The sequence below is a fragment of the Equus przewalskii genome, chromosome 23 (assembly GCF_037783145.1).
Source record: "Equus przewalskii isolate Varuska chromosome 23, EquPr2, whole genome shotgun sequence".
Taxonomy (NCBI): Eukaryota; Metazoa; Chordata; class Mammalia; order Perissodactyla; family Equidae; genus Equus; species Equus przewalskii.
Window position 1 is genome coordinate 9,542,972 of NC_091853.1, and position 17,122 is coordinate 9,560,093.

Genomic DNA, 17,122 nt, shown 5'->3' on the forward strand with positions numbered 1-17,122 from the left:
TCTGTGCAGCCTCTTTATCAGGGACCTTGGTGGAAGCGCTCACATGGCTTATCTATTAAGTTTGCAAATGATAAGAAGCTGGAAACCAAAGTGGGCCTGTTGGATGAAAGACTAAATTATAAATAAGATAAAATAGAACAAGGAGAGATGTTGGGTCCAGGTCATGTATTATATGTGCAAAAAACTGGAAAGATGTGACTTAGTGTGGAGGTTCTCAACCTCTGATGCGAATCGGAATCCCCTGTGGAGTTCTGCTTATTTGTTTTTTAAATAGAGATGCCAGGGCTTACCTGAGACCTTCTGAAGCAGACTCTGGTGGTGGTTCTTACTAGGAGCTCAATGGTGACAAACATTGATAACTCCTAGGTTAGCAGGGACAGGTGTGACAAAACTTAGGGATTTTCTGAGGCTATGGGCTGAGGATATATTATTGGGGAGCAAAGTGTCTGGAACATGGGGGTAAAATAGTCCTGGGTTAGTCCTTCCGGAATATGAACTCTGCGTGGGCAGGGATTTCTGACTGTTTTGTTCATTGGTGACTCCTGAGTGCCGTTACATTCCGTGGCATGAGAGGATGCTCAGTAAATGGTTGAATGAATGAATTCAGTTTGGGGAATTTTTCTCTGAAAAGAGAAAGAAAGGTGCATGTCTAGATGTAAGTAACAGGTCTAGAAACTATAATTCAGGAGTTTATAAGTATATAATATATGAGTATGTAACTTATGAAAGTGTATAAATTGGAGAGGTGAAGCTGTCTTGATTAGAGGAGAATTAGGAAGGAGAATGATAACTATTCTTGAATACTTGCTGGATGGTCTCCTGGAAGAGGAATGAGGTGTCTTCTCTATGTCTACCGAGGGTGGACATACTTGAAGGAGTTAGACTTCAAGTGGCTACACTTGGAAGAATTTTCTCTAATGTGCTCAGTGTTTGAAGATGGAAGGGACTGTTTTGTCCATCAGGGGGCTCTTTCTCAGCTTAGGATTCAAGCAGAGGCCAGTTGTCCACCTGTCAGAGATACGGAGACCCATCTTGCATTGTGTAGGCTGTGAAACTGGGTCACCCAGCTGAACTAGATCTTGAAGCATCTATGATTCTGACCCGCCAGATGTCTTCTCTAATTTTCCTTTCTCCTATATTTTTATGAAGAAATTGATAGTCCAACCAATGTGGTGACTCATCAAGTGACAGAAGACACGGCGATGGTCTCCTGGGACCCAGTCCAGGCTGTCATAGATAAGTACGTGGTACGCCACATCTCTGCTGACGGGGAGAGCAAGGACATGGCTGTGCCCAGGGAGCAGAGCAGCACCATCCTGACAGGCCTGAAGCCGGGAGAGGCGTACAAAGTCTACGTGTGGGCTGAGAAGGGCAGCCAGGAGAGCAAGAAGGCCGACACCGAGGCCCTCACAGGTAACGGAAGAAAGGGAGCAAAAACGGCGTTCCTCACAGCAGAGAGAAGGTTGATTTTTGAATCAGGAGGCCGATGCCCGCCTAGCATCAGCTCTCTTCTTTGCACGGTTGGTGGAAGGAGTTGCAAAAGCAATGTCGAATTTCATAATTGTGAATTTTTTCCTTTTTAACCTCAAACAAAAGAGACCAGCCTTTTTATTTGATACAGAAGGTCATACTATTTGGGTTGGAATTCCATATGCAACTCCCTCAGGGTAGAGGAACGCTTTCTAATTTTCATTTCTTGGACGTGAAAACTCAAAACATTTGGCTGACAGTGGATTTGCGTGCTTATCTCAGTCTGCAGTGACTGTATGGGCACTCTGCTTACAATCTGGAGCTCTCTCTCAGACCGTGGAAATGGTTTGCATCCTGAGTCAACATTCACCAAATGTACGCTTCTGCCTTTAAGCTTTTAGAAACCATGAGGATGCCCAGACTTCACCCAGTCATTCTGCTCAGCTCTGGCCTGCGGTGTCCTGAGACTGCAGGGGGCACATCCTGGACATTCTTTCCGCTTCAGCCCTCCTCTGGCACTGTCCCTGAATTCAGAGATGCCCAATCCTGGAGCCCACTTGAGGTTCCAAACACTTGACAGAAAATTGTAGAAAAGGAGTCACTTATCTGCTGGGCTCTATTCTGGAAGTCACTTAGTGTAGAGCATCTCAGAGGAGCAGCTAATTAGGAATATGACTTCAGAAGCTTGACTGTCCAAGTTTTAATCCCAGCTCTACCGTTTACTAGCTGAGTGGCTTTGGGCAAGTTACTTCACCTCTGCTCTTCAGATTCTTAGCTGTTAAAAAAAGTCATCTGAGTGTCATACGAGTTAATTCATGAAAGTGCCTGACACATAGCAAATGCTACGTAGGTGATGGTAGTGATTAATTCTTAGCATGTGTCTCAGTCTGCTCGGGCTGCTATAACAAAATGCCATCGACTGGGTGGCTCAAACAACAGAAGTTTATTCCTCGCAGTTCTGGAGGCTGGACAGTCCCGCGATCTAGGTGCTGGCTGATTCAGTTCCTGGTGAGAACTCTCTTCTTGGCTTGTGGACAGCGCCTTCTTCCTGTACCTTACATGACAGAGAGAGGAAGCCCTGGTCTCTTCTTCTTATGAAGGCACTAATGCCATCATGGGAGCCCCACCCTCATGACCATTGAAACTTAATTACCTTCCGAAGGTCCCACCTCGAAGTAACATTAAACTGGGGGCTAGGGCTTCAACATATGAATTTTGGGGGAATGCAAACATTCATTCCATAGCAAATGTTAATCAGCATTTAGCCCTTGAAGCATTTTGTGGTGCACAGCCTCCTGGGTCCAGGTGGGCCTTACCTCCTCCAGGGGAAGGAGAAGAAATTGAGAGTTAGGATGGTGAGATCTACATTTGTTTGAAGTCAGGGTCAGCCAACTTTCTGTAAGGGGCCAGATAGTAAATATTTTCAGCATTGGGGGCCATACAATCTCTGTTGCAACTACTCAACTCTGCCACTCAGATGAGGAAACAGCCATAGACTGCATGTAAATGAACTGGCATAACTATGTCCCAGTAAAACTTTATTTATAAAAATAGGCGGTGGGTCACACTTGACCCATGGGTGGTAGATTGCCAACTCCTGGTTTATATTATACATGGCTTTCCATTTATTAGGATTTTGAGTGTTGAAAGAGCTTGTGGGTCAGCCTTTTTAGGACAGTGGAAATTAGAATAGAAAAGTACCTTCCCCTCCCTCAGGCTGGGATGGTGTGAGTAAGCACCCCAGCTTGTGGGGAGCCCCGGGAGTGTGGTATTGCTGGGGGTGTCAGGCAGGAAGCTAGGCTCTGGGTGTACAAAGATAAAAGACACAGTTTGTGTTCATATGGCATTCACGGTCCTCTGGGTAGAGAAAAAGAGTAAAATAGATAAAGTGCGGTGAGTTACTTTCTAGAGCAAATAAATGTTCCTGGAACTATGGGAACCTGAAAAAAGGATACGTACCACAGCCTGGGATGGAGAGGGGTCATGGCCGCTGTAGGAGGAGGTGACACCTGAACAGAACCTAGAAGGATGAGTGAGTGTTAACAGTGGGAACAGCATATGCAAAGGCCTAAGTTGTGGGAATGTGACATGTTGGTTTTCTGTGATATCTTAATATGCGATTATCTCTTAGTGGTGTTCCTGGCGGACAGATCTGTGAGAGTGGTGGAGTAGTGAAGGATAGGGCAGGAGCACTAAAGCCTGCTGGGAAGCCTAGGAGCTAAACTGTCTGTCCTTATGTGTCGGTCGTCTGTGAGACATTCCGAACTCTACTCCTCCAGGCAAGTTATCTCCCTCGGCTGTGTGTTCCACCGAGCTGGCCTGGCCACGCTGGGCAAGTGGCAGGTTTGAAATGCAGTTGCTGTCACAGAGAGCTCAGCCTTTTGAGGAGGTGGTTTTTGAAACAGGATAATAAAGTCATGCTAATCGTGCACCCAATAATCTTAGATTTTTGACTTTCTAAAGGTTTACAGTTTGAGGAGAAAGTGGTATTTCATTCCTCAAATGGCATTCGTAATAATAGGGAGCTCGTATCTAAGCATTTACTATGCAATCTCTCATTTACTCTCCACCAAAACCTCTGAGGTAGGGACTGATGTTTCATTCTTTGTAGAGATGAGGAGACCAAGACAAATTATACAGTTTGTCTAAAGTTAGCAACCAGGAAATGGTGGAGCCCAGGTTCTAAGCCAGTTTAACTGTGTAGAAACCCAGACAGATTCTACAAGTAGGATTATTTTTGTCAGCCCAGACCTCAAATACCATCAATTTAAAAAGTCTCCTGGTTCTCTGGCCACAGACATGGTGTTTTATATGGAAAGAACTGACAGCTTCTACTCCCAAGACATTTTTCTTCCCAAAGAAAGTATTAGAGCTGATGCAGAGATTTCTTTAAGTTTAATTGTTTTCAGGTACAAGGAGTCAGGAACTGAAAGAACTTATTATATAAATCTGGGGTAAAAGAGAAATTTGTATATGAAGACCAATTCTTTTTATCCAAAGGCAACTGTGGGAAAAGTTTATAGAGCTGAGATGTTATACTGGCTTTCTCTGAAAACCCTACTTCTCATTGTATGCTGTTCGCTCATTCTTGGCATTTCAGACCACTTGATTAACCCTTAAGTTGTCCCAATCCTTGGCATATAACAGACCCTGAAATTTGTTGGGGTATCATTTTTGTTGTGTGTGTGCTGGCCTTTCAGGAACCACGGAGTTGGTAAATGCTACACTGTTTCATCTCTCTTAAAGAAATTGACAGCCCAACAAATCTGGTGACCGACCTGGTGACAGAGAACATGGCCACTGTCTCCTGGGACCCGGTGCAGGCCGACATTGACAGGTACATGGTGCGCTACACCTCCGCTGATGGAGACACCAAGGACGTCCCTGTGGGGAAGGAGCAGAACAGCACCATCCTGACGGGCCTGAGGCCGGGCGTGGAGTACACGGTCCATGTGTGGGCCGAGAAGGGGGACCGGGAGAGCAAGAAGGCGGACACCAAGGCCCCGACAGGTAACAAGAGAAAGATGGTCAATTGGAACTGAATTTTGAGCATGTGGATTTGATTGTGACTGGTACCAAAAGATGTGGCGTGAGTTGAGAGACTTTGCAAAGGAAGTCTTAAAGATCCAAGAAAGACAGCGAGCTCCCGTGGTGATCTCCATGAGCTGCCTTTCCCTGACAGTGACGAGCTGCTCATGGAACCACTCAACCCATGGAAGGGAGAAGTAAGGTTGTGCAGTAGCCATGTTTTTAGCAGACTCAGCGAAGATGTTTATAGGATCTGGTCATTGCAGTGTTTGTGATAATACTTTTAGAATGATTGCCCGTGGAGTAGCCCTTGATAAAATGATAAGTTAGCTGTTCTGAGCACCATGCCAGATGTTTAATTGATGGTTTTTTTTTTATTGAGTTCACAATAGTTTACATCAATGTGAGATTTCAGTTGTGTGTTATTTCTTGACTGCCACCACACAAGTGCTCCCTTTCACCCCCTGTGCCCACCCTGCAACCCTGCTTCCCCTGGTAACCACTGAACTGTTTTCTTTGTTCCTGTGTTTGTTCATATTCCACATATGAGTGAAATCATATGGTGTTTGTCTTTCTCAGTCTGGCTTATTTTGCTTAGCATAATTCCCTCCAGGTCCATCCATGTTGTTGCAAATGGGATGAATTTGTCTTTTTTATAGCTGAGTAGTATTCCATTGTATATATATACCACATCTTCTTTATCCAATCATCGGTTGATGGGCACTTGGATTCTTTCCATGTCTTGGCTGTTGTGAATAATGCTGCAATGAACATAGGGGTACATATGTTACTTTGGATTATTGATTTCAAGTTGTTTGGGTAGATACCCAGTAGTGGGATAGCTGGGTCATATGGTAGTTCTATTTTTAGTTTTTTGAGGAATCTCCATACTGTTTTCCATAGTGGCTGCACCAGTTTGCATTCCCACCAGCAGTGTATGAGGGTTCCCTTTTCTCCACACCCTCTCCAACATTTGTTATTTTTAGTCTTAGTGATTATAGCCATTTTAACGGGTGTTAGGTGGTATCTTAGGGTAGTTTTGATTTGCATTTCCCTGATGATTAGTGATGTTGAACATCTTTTCATGTGTTTATTGGCCATCTGTGTATCTTCTTTGGAAAAGTGTCTGTGCATATCCTCTGCCCATTTTTTGATTGGGCTGTTTGTTTTTTTGTTCTTCAGTTGTGTGAGTTCTTTATATATTATGGAGATTAACCCCTTGTCAGATATATGATTTGCAAATATTTTCTCCCAATTGGTGGGTTGTCTCTTTGTTTTGATACTAGTTTCTTTTGCCTTGCAGAAGCTCTTTAGTCTGATGAAGTCCCACTTGTTTATTTTTTCTTTTGTTTCCCTTGTCTGAGAAGACGTGGTATTCAAAAAGATCCTTTTAAGTTCGATGTCAAAGAGTGTACTACTTATATTTATCTTCCAGGGGTCTTATGGTTTCAGGACTTATCTTCAGGTCTTTGATCCATTTTGAGTTTATTTTTGTGTATGACGTGAGATAATGGTCTACTTTCATTCTTTTGCACGTGGCTGTCCAGTTTTTCCAACACTATTTATTGAAGAGACTGTCTTTTCTCCATTGTATGTTCTTGGCACTTTTGTCGAAGATTAGCTGTCTGTATATGTGCGATTTTATTTCTGGGTTTTCAGTTCTGTTCTGTTGATCTGTGTGCCTGTTTTTGTACCAGTACCATGCTATTTTGATCACTATGGCTGTGTATTACATTTTGAAGTCAGGGATTGTGATGTCTCCAGCTTCATTCTTTTTTTCTCAGGATTGCCTTAGCAATTCGGGGTCTTTGGTTGCCACATATGAATTTTAGGATTCTTTGTTCTATTTCCATGAAGAATGTCATTGGGATTCTGATTGGGATTGCATTGAATCTGTAGATTGCTTTGGGTAGTATGGACATTTTAACTATGTTTATTCTTCCAATCCATGTGCATGGAATCTCTTTCCATCTCTTTATGTCATTATAAATTTCTTTCAGGAATGTCTTATAGTTTTCATTGTATAAGTCCTTCACCTCCTTGGTTAAATTTATTCCTAGGTACTTTATTCTTTTAGTTGTCACTGTAAATAGAATTGTATTCTTGAGTTGTCTTTCTGTAAGTTTGTTATTAGAGCATAGAAAAGCAACTGATTTTTGTAAGTTGATTTTGTACCCTGCAACTTTACTGTACTTGTTAATTATTTCTATTAGTTTTCCAATGGATTCTTTGGGATTTTCTATATATAAGATCATGTCGTCTGCAAAGAGTGAGAGTTTCACTTCTTCACTCCCTATTTGGATTCCTTTTATTCCTTTCTCTTGCCCAAATGCTCTGGCCAAAACCTCTAGTACTATGTTGAGTAAGAGTGGTGATAGTGGGCATCCTTGTCTTGTTCCTGTTCTCAGGGGGATGGCATTCAGTGTTTCCCCATTGAGTATGATATTGGCTGTGGGCTTGTCTTATATGGCCTTTGTTATGTTGAGATAATTTCCTTCTATCCCCGTTTTGTTAAGAGTTTTTATCATAAATGGTTGTTGGATCTTGTCAAATGCTTTCTCTGCATCTATTGAGATGATCATGTGGTTTTCATTCCTCAATTTGTTGATGTGGTGTATCATGTTGATTGATTTGCAGATGTTGAACCATCCCTGTGTCCCTGGTATGAATTCCACTTGATCATGATATGTGATCCTTTTGATGTATTACTGTATTCAGGTTGCCAAAATTTTGTTGAGGATTTTTGCATCTATGTTCATCAGCGATATTGGCCTGTAGTTTTCTTTTTTTGTGTTGTCCTTGTCAGGCTTGGTATCATAGTGATGTTGGCCTCATAGAATGTGTTAGAAAGTGTTCCATCTTCCCTAATTTTTTGGAATAGCTTCAGAAGGATAGGTATTAAATCCTCTCTGAAAGTTTGGTAGAATTCCCTAGGGAAGCCATCTGGTCCTGGGGTTTTATTGTTTGGGATTCTTTTGATTACTGTTTCAATCTCTTTCCTTGTGATCAGTCTATTCAGATTATCTGTTTCTTCTTGATTCAGCTTTGGGAGGTTGTAAGAGTCTAAGAATTTATCCATTTCCTGTAGATTATCCATTTTGTTGGCATATAGTTTTTCGTAGTATTCTCTTATAATCCATTGTATTTCTGTAGTAGCCATTGTTATTTCTCCTTTTTCATTTCTAATTTTATTTATCCAAGCTTTCTCTCTTTTTTTCTTTGTAAGTCTGGCTAGGGGTTTGTCAATTTTATTTATCTTCTCAAAGAACCAGCTCTTTGTTTCCTTGATCCTTTCTACTGCCTTTTTTGTTTCAATAGCATTTATTTCTGCTCTGATTTTTATTATTTCTCTTCTTCTGCTGAGCTTGGGCTTTGTTTGTTCTTCCTTTTCTAATTCAGTTAGGTGTACTTTGAGATTGCTTATTTGGAATTTTTCCTGTTTGTTAAGGTGTGCCTGTATTACGATGAATTTCCCTCTTAATATGGCTTTTGCTGCATCCTATGTGAGTTGGTATATGTTATCATTTCCATTTGTCTCCAGATATTTTTTGATTTCTCCTTTAATTTCTTCAATGATCCATTATTTGTTCAACAGCATGTTGTTTAGTCTCTACATCTTTGTCCCTTTCTCAGCTTTTTTCTTGTAACTAATTTCTAGCTTTATAGCATTATGATTGGAGAAGATGCTTGTTATTATTTCAATTTTCTTAAATTTATTGAGGCTTGTCTTCTTTCCCAAATATGGTCTATCCTTGAGAATGTTCCATGCACCCTTGAGAAGAATGTGTATTCTGCTGTTTTTGGATGGAATGTTCTATATATGTCTATTAAGTCCAACTCGTTTAGCTTTTCATTTAATTCCACTGTTTTCTTATGGATTTTCTGTCTGGATGATCTATCCATTGATGTGAGTGGAGTGTTGAGGGCCCCTACTATTATTGTGTTATTATTAATATCTTCTTTTAGGTTTGTTAATAGTTGCTTTATGAACTTTGTTGCTTCTGTGTTGGGTGCATAGATATTTATAAGTGTTATTTCTTCTTGATGGAGTGTCCCTTTGATCTTTATATACTGCCCCCTTTGTCTCTCTTTACTTGTCTTATCTTGAAGTCTACTTTGTCTGATATAAGTATTGTGACACCTGCTTTCTTTTGTTTGCCGTTAGCTTGGAGTATTGTCTTCTATCCCTTCACTCTGAGCCTGTATTTGTCATTGGAGCTGAGATGTGTTTCCTGGAGGCAGCATATTGTTGGGTCTTGTTCTTTAATCTGTGTTTTTTTATTGGAGAATTCAATCCATTTATGTTTAGGGTGATTATTGATGTATGAGGGCTTAATGCTGTCATTTTATCACTCGTTTTCCAGTTCTCCTGCATTTGCTTTGTTTCTCGTCCTGTGTGTTTTGATCTATCCATTGAATTATGTAGTTTTTTATGATGTGTTTATTTGTTTTCTCCTTATTTATTATTTGTGTCTCTGTTCTGCTTTTTTGTTTAGTGGTTACCATGAGGTTTGTATTCAGAATCTCGTATACAAGATAGTTCAATTTCTGATGACCTCTTATTTCCTTCTTCTGAACCAATTCAGTCTCTTTCCTCTTCCGCTCCTAAGTTGTTTTTCTTACATCTTATTCCATCTTGTGTTGTGAGTTTGTGGTTAAACTGACAAGGTTATCTTTGTTTTTGGTGTTTTTCTTCCCTGTTATCTTTAATGCTATACTTGAGTATTTGCTATCCTATCTGATTCTGTCTACCTGTTTATCTCCTTACTCCATGCTTTGTAACCCCTTCCTCTGTTTTTTTTTTTTCAGGTATGAGGGCCTTCTTGAGGATTTCTTGTAGGGGGTGTCTCGTGGCTATGAACTCCCTTAGCTTTTGTTTGTCTGGGAAAGTTTTTATTTCTCCATCATATCTGAAAGATATTTTTTCTGGCTAGAGTATTCTTGGCTGAAAAATTTTGTCTTTCAAAGACTTGAATATGTCATTCTATTCTCTCCTAGCTTGTAAGTTTTCTGCAGAGAAATCTGCTGAAAGCCTGATGGGGGTTCCTTTGTAGGTTATTTTCTTCTGACTTGCTGCTCTTAGTATTCTTTCTTTGTCATTCATTTTTGCCAGTTTTACTGTGTGTCTTGCAGTAGGTCTTTTTACATTGACAAATCTAGGAGATCTGGAAGCCTCTTCCACAAAGAATTCCTTCTCTCCCTAGGTTTTGGAAGTTCTCTGCTATTATTTCTTTGAACATGCTCTCTGCTCCATACTCCTTCTCTTCTCCTTCTGGAATACCTATAATTCTTATGTCGTATTTCCTAATTGAGTTGGATATTTCTCGGAGACTTTCTTCATTTCTTTTTAGTCTTAGTTCTCTTTCCTCCTCTGTCTGGAGCATTTCAATATGTCTATCTTCGATTATGCTGATACGCTCATCTATGATGTCTACTCAAGTATTCAGGGAATCTGTGTTTTATTTTCTCTCTTCCATTGTGTTGTTCATCTCTAACATTTCTGATTGATTCTTCTTTATAGTTTCAATCTCTTTTGTGAAGTAGCTCCTGAACTCATTGAAGTGTTTCTCTACATCCTCTTTTCTGTCGTTGGGTTTTTTGATATAGCTATTTTGAATTCATTGTCATTTAAATTACATATTTCTGTGTCCTCAGGACTAAATTCTGAGTACTTGTCATTTTCTCTTTGGTCTGGAGATTTGATATAGTGTTTGATATTGCTAGAGGAGGTGGTTCGGTTCTTACGCATCATGATATTATTTGGTTGCAGTTACCGCCTATCGCCACTGGGTGGGGGTAAAGAGCCGTGTATTCTGAGCCCTCTGTCTTCAGCTGAGATCCCAGGCAGTGGAGCCGTGGGGCAGGTGAGGGGAGGGGTGCTTTGTCCTGCATGCTCTCGGGGCATTCTTGCTCTGTTCTTGCACTCTTCTCTCCTGGGTTGTTGGCTTGATGAGGTCACCCCCCTGCAAAAGCTCTTGCCCTGGTAGAGGACTTCTCTCTAGGCTGCATGGGCCCTTGGGGGTGCTTGATGTTCCCATGAATGAATGTCCCCTCCCCCATTCCTTCCCTCTTGGAGCCTCCTGTGGTCACAGATTGCAGTCTTTAGGGGAGGGAGCAAAGTTCTCTTTTACCCTGTTCCAGCTCCTCTGAGGGGGGTTCCAGCCTCTCTGCCCTCCATCGTATGGCTGCGTGTCTCCCTGACATTTTTTGTGTTGCATTAGCATGTTCTCTGTTGGAGTATGGTTGCCCGTTTTTGTTGTATGTTGGAGGGGAGAGAGTCCTGGGCAAGTTCACTCCACCATGATGCTGACGTCACTCCCCTATTGATGGTTTTGATGTGCCATAATGCTGTTGAGAAGACATCATTCCTCCCACATTTTAAGGAGTTGAAAGCCAAGAAAGTGTGTCAAGCTTATAATAACTAGTCTTTAGAAATTGAGAACCAGGATTGCTTTTTTCCTTGACTTCCCCAGTGACTCTGGATGGGAATACCATTGCCGTATGCTAAGGCAGCTCAAGAAGCTGAAAATCATGGTAATGGGGTGGTGGGTATCTCTCCTAGGGTTTCAAAGCTTAGGCTTTTCCAACATTTTCTTAAAGAAATAGACAGCCCCCAAAACCTGGTGACTGATCGGGTGACAGAGAACACGGCCACCATCTCCTGGGACCCGGTGCAGGCTGACATTGACCGGTACATGGTGCGTTACACCTCTGCTGATGGAGACACCAAGGACGTCCCTGTGAGGAAGGAACAGAACAGCACCATCCTAACGGGCCTGAGGCCGGGCGTGGAGTACAAGGTTCATGTGTGGGCCGAGAAGGGGGACCGGGAGAGCAAGAAGGCTGACACCAAGGCCCCGACAGGTAATGGAGTGTGCATTGTCACTGTGTCACTGTGTCACTGAGTCACTGCTAAGCTCATAGTCTGTCTAGATTGGTTTTCCTTCTCTGACCTTGGCAGAAAGGGAGGTTTTATGGAAGAGCAGGTTGGTATCCTTCCATAGTAAATTGTGGGCCCTTTACTTCCATTTAATGGCTTCTCTTAGAATGCATAGGTCATCTTGTGGTCTCCAAACTTTGGTCTAAAGATTGATGTTATTGTTCGTAGTCCTTTGTTCTCTCTGCCTATGCACCTTCTTTGTTATCATCACACTAAATGCTTCGCCTTGATAAGGAAGAAACATGAAGAAAGCATAAGTAACAATCATGCTGAGGGAGCCAGACTTGTAGATTGTGGTCCCAAAATGACTTTTTTCCCCTCCTCACCTGTTTAAACCCTTTCTGTTGAACTTGTTTTTCTTTCTGCCCTTTGGATAAACGTTTTAGGCAGAAATAATAACAATGTTTTATTAGCTAAAAATAAGCAAATATGTAGTCACTTTTAGTTCCCAGGATGTATCATTTTAGTAATCGAAATGGCCCACACCTGTGTAATAATGCATACTTCATTTAAAACTCAAGCTTCCCTTCTCCATCAGCTTGGGACATAACTGCCTGTGTGGGAAGTGGGGGTACATGGCTTACCTTGTATTTCCCTTCTCGGACTTGAAGCCTTGTCCTTCCAGCATGCTAACTGCAGTTTCTGACCCATTTATGTTTGGCACAGCTGGGTGGGAGGTAAGGGGTCAAGAGGGAGGTAAGGAGTCAGGGTGAGGAGAAGCAAGGGGTCATGGAAGGTCTTGCTTGACTGTAAGAGTCACAGCTAGCTTGGGCCTGTCATGGGACCTGACAAGTGTTCGAGCTAACAAGTTCCCTCGTGGAACACTTCTGTGGTTCTTCAGAGACACCTCATGTGTCCTCTTCCACTCGGATCCCTCCCTGAAGTGATTCTGTGGGCAAAGGCCTCTCTCCTACTGGTCTCCTACTCCTCTTCCTCTGCCCACACATCTGGGGGTGCACTCCAGTGCCTTTCTGATGGGGGTCACCTCACTCCTTTAGGTGCTCCTCTTTGGACAGCTTCCTAAACAACCCCAGGTGGGCTCTCCTTTGGTGGCATACATCTAGTCCATGGGGAATACGCATGCATCCTTTGTTCATTCCACTGGATGCACGTGTCTTTTGTAATGCTGCAGCTTCTCATTCCTCTGCATCAGAGCCACCAGACGTTTTCTCACCTTTTCAGCATTTTAGGAGTGTGTCAGTCACCAGCCCATGGTCTTCGCCAAGTGTTGGGCAGGGTTTCTCAAACTTGGCTCTATTGATATTTTGGGCTGGATAATTATTGTTGCAGGGTCTGCTTGTGCACTGTAGGATGTTTATCAGGATGCCTGGCCTCTACACGTTAGATACCAGTGCCTTCCCATCCCACACTGAATTGTACCAACCAAACATTTCTCCAGACATTGCCAGTCATCCCTGGTTGAGAACCACTGCTCTAGGGTATACAAAACAAGCTCTGTAAGGGATCCCATTGAAACTGCTCATTCGAGGCTTGAGTCTCACCTATGGGACTTTTGCAATGAACCATTTGGAACAAAGAAATGCTATTATTTTCTTGGCGAATACATTTTTGAGTACCTTCTCTGTATGTGGTAGGGTGGAACATAATCTCTTACATTTATAAAATATCAACAAACTGAAAGCCTTAATAGCATATGGTCATTGGGCATTCACTCTGTCCAGGAACTATCATAAGGGGCATGTTGTTAACTCATATAATACCCCAGAGTTTACAGATGAAGATGCTGAGGCCCAGCCAGAGGCAGCTGAGTTGTCCAGGGCCATGGCTCTTCTGACTCTGGGTCCAGTGCTCATTCTACTGTCCTATGATGCCTTCTTGAGGATCCAGGAGTGCAGCTGTGAAAAGAAGGTCTATGTCCATGAAACCACTGAAAACTGACATAGGAGATGGGAAAACCGTAAGAACAGGAAACTGCCTCATCCGAGACAATGTGGCCACAGGCTCTCATTCGGTTAGTGTTTATTGATCATCGTTTGCATTTCAGACATTGACAGCCCCAAAAACCTGGTGACTGACCTGGTGACAGAGAACACAGCTACCGTCTCCTGGGACCCGGTGCAGGCTGTCATTGACAGGTACATGGTGCGCTACACCTCCGCTGATGGAGACACCAAGGACGTCCCTGTGGGGAAGGAGCAGAACAGCACCATCCTGACGGGCCTGAGGCCGGGCGTGGAGTACAAGGTTTATGTGTGGGCCGAGAAGGGTGACCAGGAGAGCAAGAAGGCCGACACTAAGGCCCCGACAGGTAACGGAGCGTTGTTCTTTGGGAATATAAGCTGTGTCATGCTAAGCCTATGGCTGGTCAAGTTTCTTTTCCTGCTCTGACACTGGGAGAACTGATGATTTATGGAAGATCGGGGTGGTATCCCTTCATAATAGACTGCACACGCAAGCCTTCACGGCCCTTTAACTAGGTTCCTTACAAGTCAGGTCCACATGGCGGTCTCCAAGCTACGATTTTGCCATGATTGGATGGTCATTTCCAGACACTCCTCCTCAGAATGCGTGAACCTTTTGTTGTTGACAGTATTCAAAGTCTCATTGAGTTTCTGAATAGGGACAGAAAATGAAAATTAAATGTTGTTAGTATTAATAAAAATATGTTGAAAATTCAACTTTAAAAGAGTAGATTTTACATCTACTAGAGCAAGTAGATGTATGTGGTTTGCTTTACTATAAATGAATCGTGATAATTCTGGTTTTGAGGATAAGGATATCTTCTGTGTAATGTCTTATATTATTATGAAAGAGATGTATGGCCATATTTCTGTACAGTGATTTAACCAGCAAACCAGCATTACGAGTAAATCTATGATATGCTGAAGAATATGAACACTGGGTTTTAATTTTTGCTGATTCACTTGACAGTATGTATTGAGCACTTTCCGTTTGCCCTGTTTTCTACTAGGCAGTGGGAACCCAGCAGGAATAGGATGCAGCCCTCTTCCTCTAGGAGCTCACATTTGCCTCTAACTATTAGAATCTTCTTGTATGAATTGGGAGGTCTTCATTGACATGATCCTACAAACAAAGTTCTTAGCTGCTTGTGAGCAGAGACTGTGTCTTCTTCAGCTATCCTCTGCACACTGCCTGGCGCCAGGCTTCATACGTAGTGGGAGTTTGATGTATGCTCACTAAATGAATAAAGAGATTGGTTTTGCTAAACTTTTGGTGGAGATAATGGTGCAGATTTTCAGATTTGGGTCAACTGTGCTTTCTCCTTGAGGAGCCAAAGTTTATCTGGGGAGAGAAGACATATATTCATGAAGCAGTTAGAGCATATGAGACAGAAAAACCACAAAACATGCAAGGGTCTCAGCCCAAGCAAAATGGCCATGAGTTTCTGCACTCTTTGGCCTATTATTAGTGCACATTGATCAGCATTTTTCCTTTTAGACATTGACAGCCCCCAAAACCTGGTGACCAACCATGTGACAGAGAACACAGCCGCTGTCTCCTGGGACCCGGTGCAGGCCGTTATTGACAGGTACATGGTGCGCTACACCTCTGCTGATGGAGACACCAGGGAGGTTCCAGTGGGGAAGGAGCAGAGCAGCACCGTCCTGACGGGCCTGAGGCCGGGCGTGGAGTACACGGTCCATGTGTGGGCCGAGAAGGGGGACCGGGAGAGCAAGAAGGCCGACACCAAGGCCCCGACAGGTAACAGGAGGGAGGAGAAAAACAAACTAGGGCCATCAATGTGGGTTTGCTCTTGCTACTGAATTATGACACCGCTGCTTTTTGGGTCTGTGACCTCAGGGACTGTGTACTGTTTTGGGAGAGTTTGCTGTAGAAAATTTCATTCACCTAGAGAAAAAACGAAGCATAGTAATAGATTCAGTACTGAGTGATCCCTTGGCTATCTTAAAACTCTTTTCCAAATCCTCTGTTTTTAACTGCTGTGCCTCTGAGTTATATCAAATTATAGGCAATAAGATAAAACCAATATAGAATTGCTAAAAACACTGGATTAAAGAACTGTTTTGTGGCAAGCTATTTCACGTAGGTTTGACTTAATAGATGGTGTATAGTTTAAAGGAGCAGTGTTACCCAGAGCAGCTGAAGCTCTGTGTTCACGTCACCAGGTAGCTAATTTTTAATGAGTATCTTCTAAGTGCCAGGCTTGGAATACAGGGGTGAACAAAACAAATATGATTTCTACTCTCTTAAAGTCCAGTGGGAAAGATAGACAACCAATAAGCAAACAAATTTAAAACTGTAAATTATGATAAATTCTCTGAAGAGATGAACATGGTGTAGGTATAGAGAATAACAGGTTAGGGATGTTTCTTAGATGGGGTGAGTAATAGTTAAGATACGCATTGACAGAAACATCCAAATAGCAGTTGCTTAAACAAGAAAAAAGTTTATTCCTCGCTTGTGGAATGGTCAGAGTATAAGTGAGCCAGAGCTGATGTGGTAGCTCCGTGGTGCAGGAGATCCGGGCTCCTTCTGTATTGTCCCACAGTCATCCCTTGGGAGTTGCCTTCACCCCCGTGGTCATCACTCATCCTCATTCCAGCCAGTGGAAAGCAGCGTGGGAAAGGGAAGAGCATGACTGGAGCATTGGACACATCGCTTCTTCCTCCATTCCACTGGCCAGATCCAGACACAGTGCAAGACCTCAGTACAACAGAGGGTGGGAAATGAAGTCTTCAGCTGGATGGCCATGTGCCCAGCTTAAACTTCTTTTATTCTGTCCTGTCCAACCCAGTAGCCACTGGCTACATGTGGCTATTTAAATTTTAATTCATTAAAACTAATGAGAAATATTTCCTCTGTTGGACTAGCCACATTTCAAGTGGTCAATAGCTACATGTGACTAATGGCTACTGTATTGGACAATGAAAATTATAGACTATTTCCATAACTGCAGAGAGCTCTATTGGACAGTGTGATTGTAGAAGAAGGGGAGACTGGACACTGGGGAAAACTAGCCATTTCTGACAGAGGGAAGAGTATGTGTGACGGCTGTAAGCTGGAACAGGACAAGATGGTTGAAGAACTGAAAGGAGGCTGGTGTCCTGGAGCCCAGAGAGTGAGAAAGTGGCATGAGGTGAGATGGGAAGGAGGCAGGGGTCAGATCATACAGGAACATATGGTGCCTAAAAGAGGAAGCATGTTAGATTCATTAGAAGAGTGATGTGACGCGGTATTCAT

The 17,122-nt window shown here is 42.7% G+C and overlaps 1 protein-coding gene across 11 annotated transcripts in view; it reads left to right on the forward strand.

The window, feature by feature from the left end:
• The window catches only part of TNN (tenascin N), a 104,407-nt gene that overhangs the window by 64,155 nt on the left and 23,130 nt on the right, over positions 1 to 17,122 (forward strand). For 9 of the 11 annotated variants that reach the window (XM_070590920.1, XM_070590924.1, XM_070590925.1 and 6 more), the window contains 5 exons: positions 1,150 to 1,413; positions 4,717 to 4,980; positions 11,599 to 11,862; positions 13,944 to 14,207; positions 15,359 to 15,622. In XM_070590920.1, coding sequence (XP_070447021.1) covers positions 1,150 to 1,413; positions 4,717 to 4,980; positions 11,599 to 11,862; positions 13,944 to 14,207; positions 15,359 to 15,622 — 1,320 coding nt within the window. The remainder of the gene's footprint in view (positions 1 to 1,149; positions 1,414 to 4,716; positions 4,981 to 11,598; positions 11,863 to 13,943; positions 14,208 to 15,358; positions 15,623 to 17,122) is intronic. The other 2 variants (XM_070590930.1, XM_070590931.1) reach the window with 1 other exon arrangement.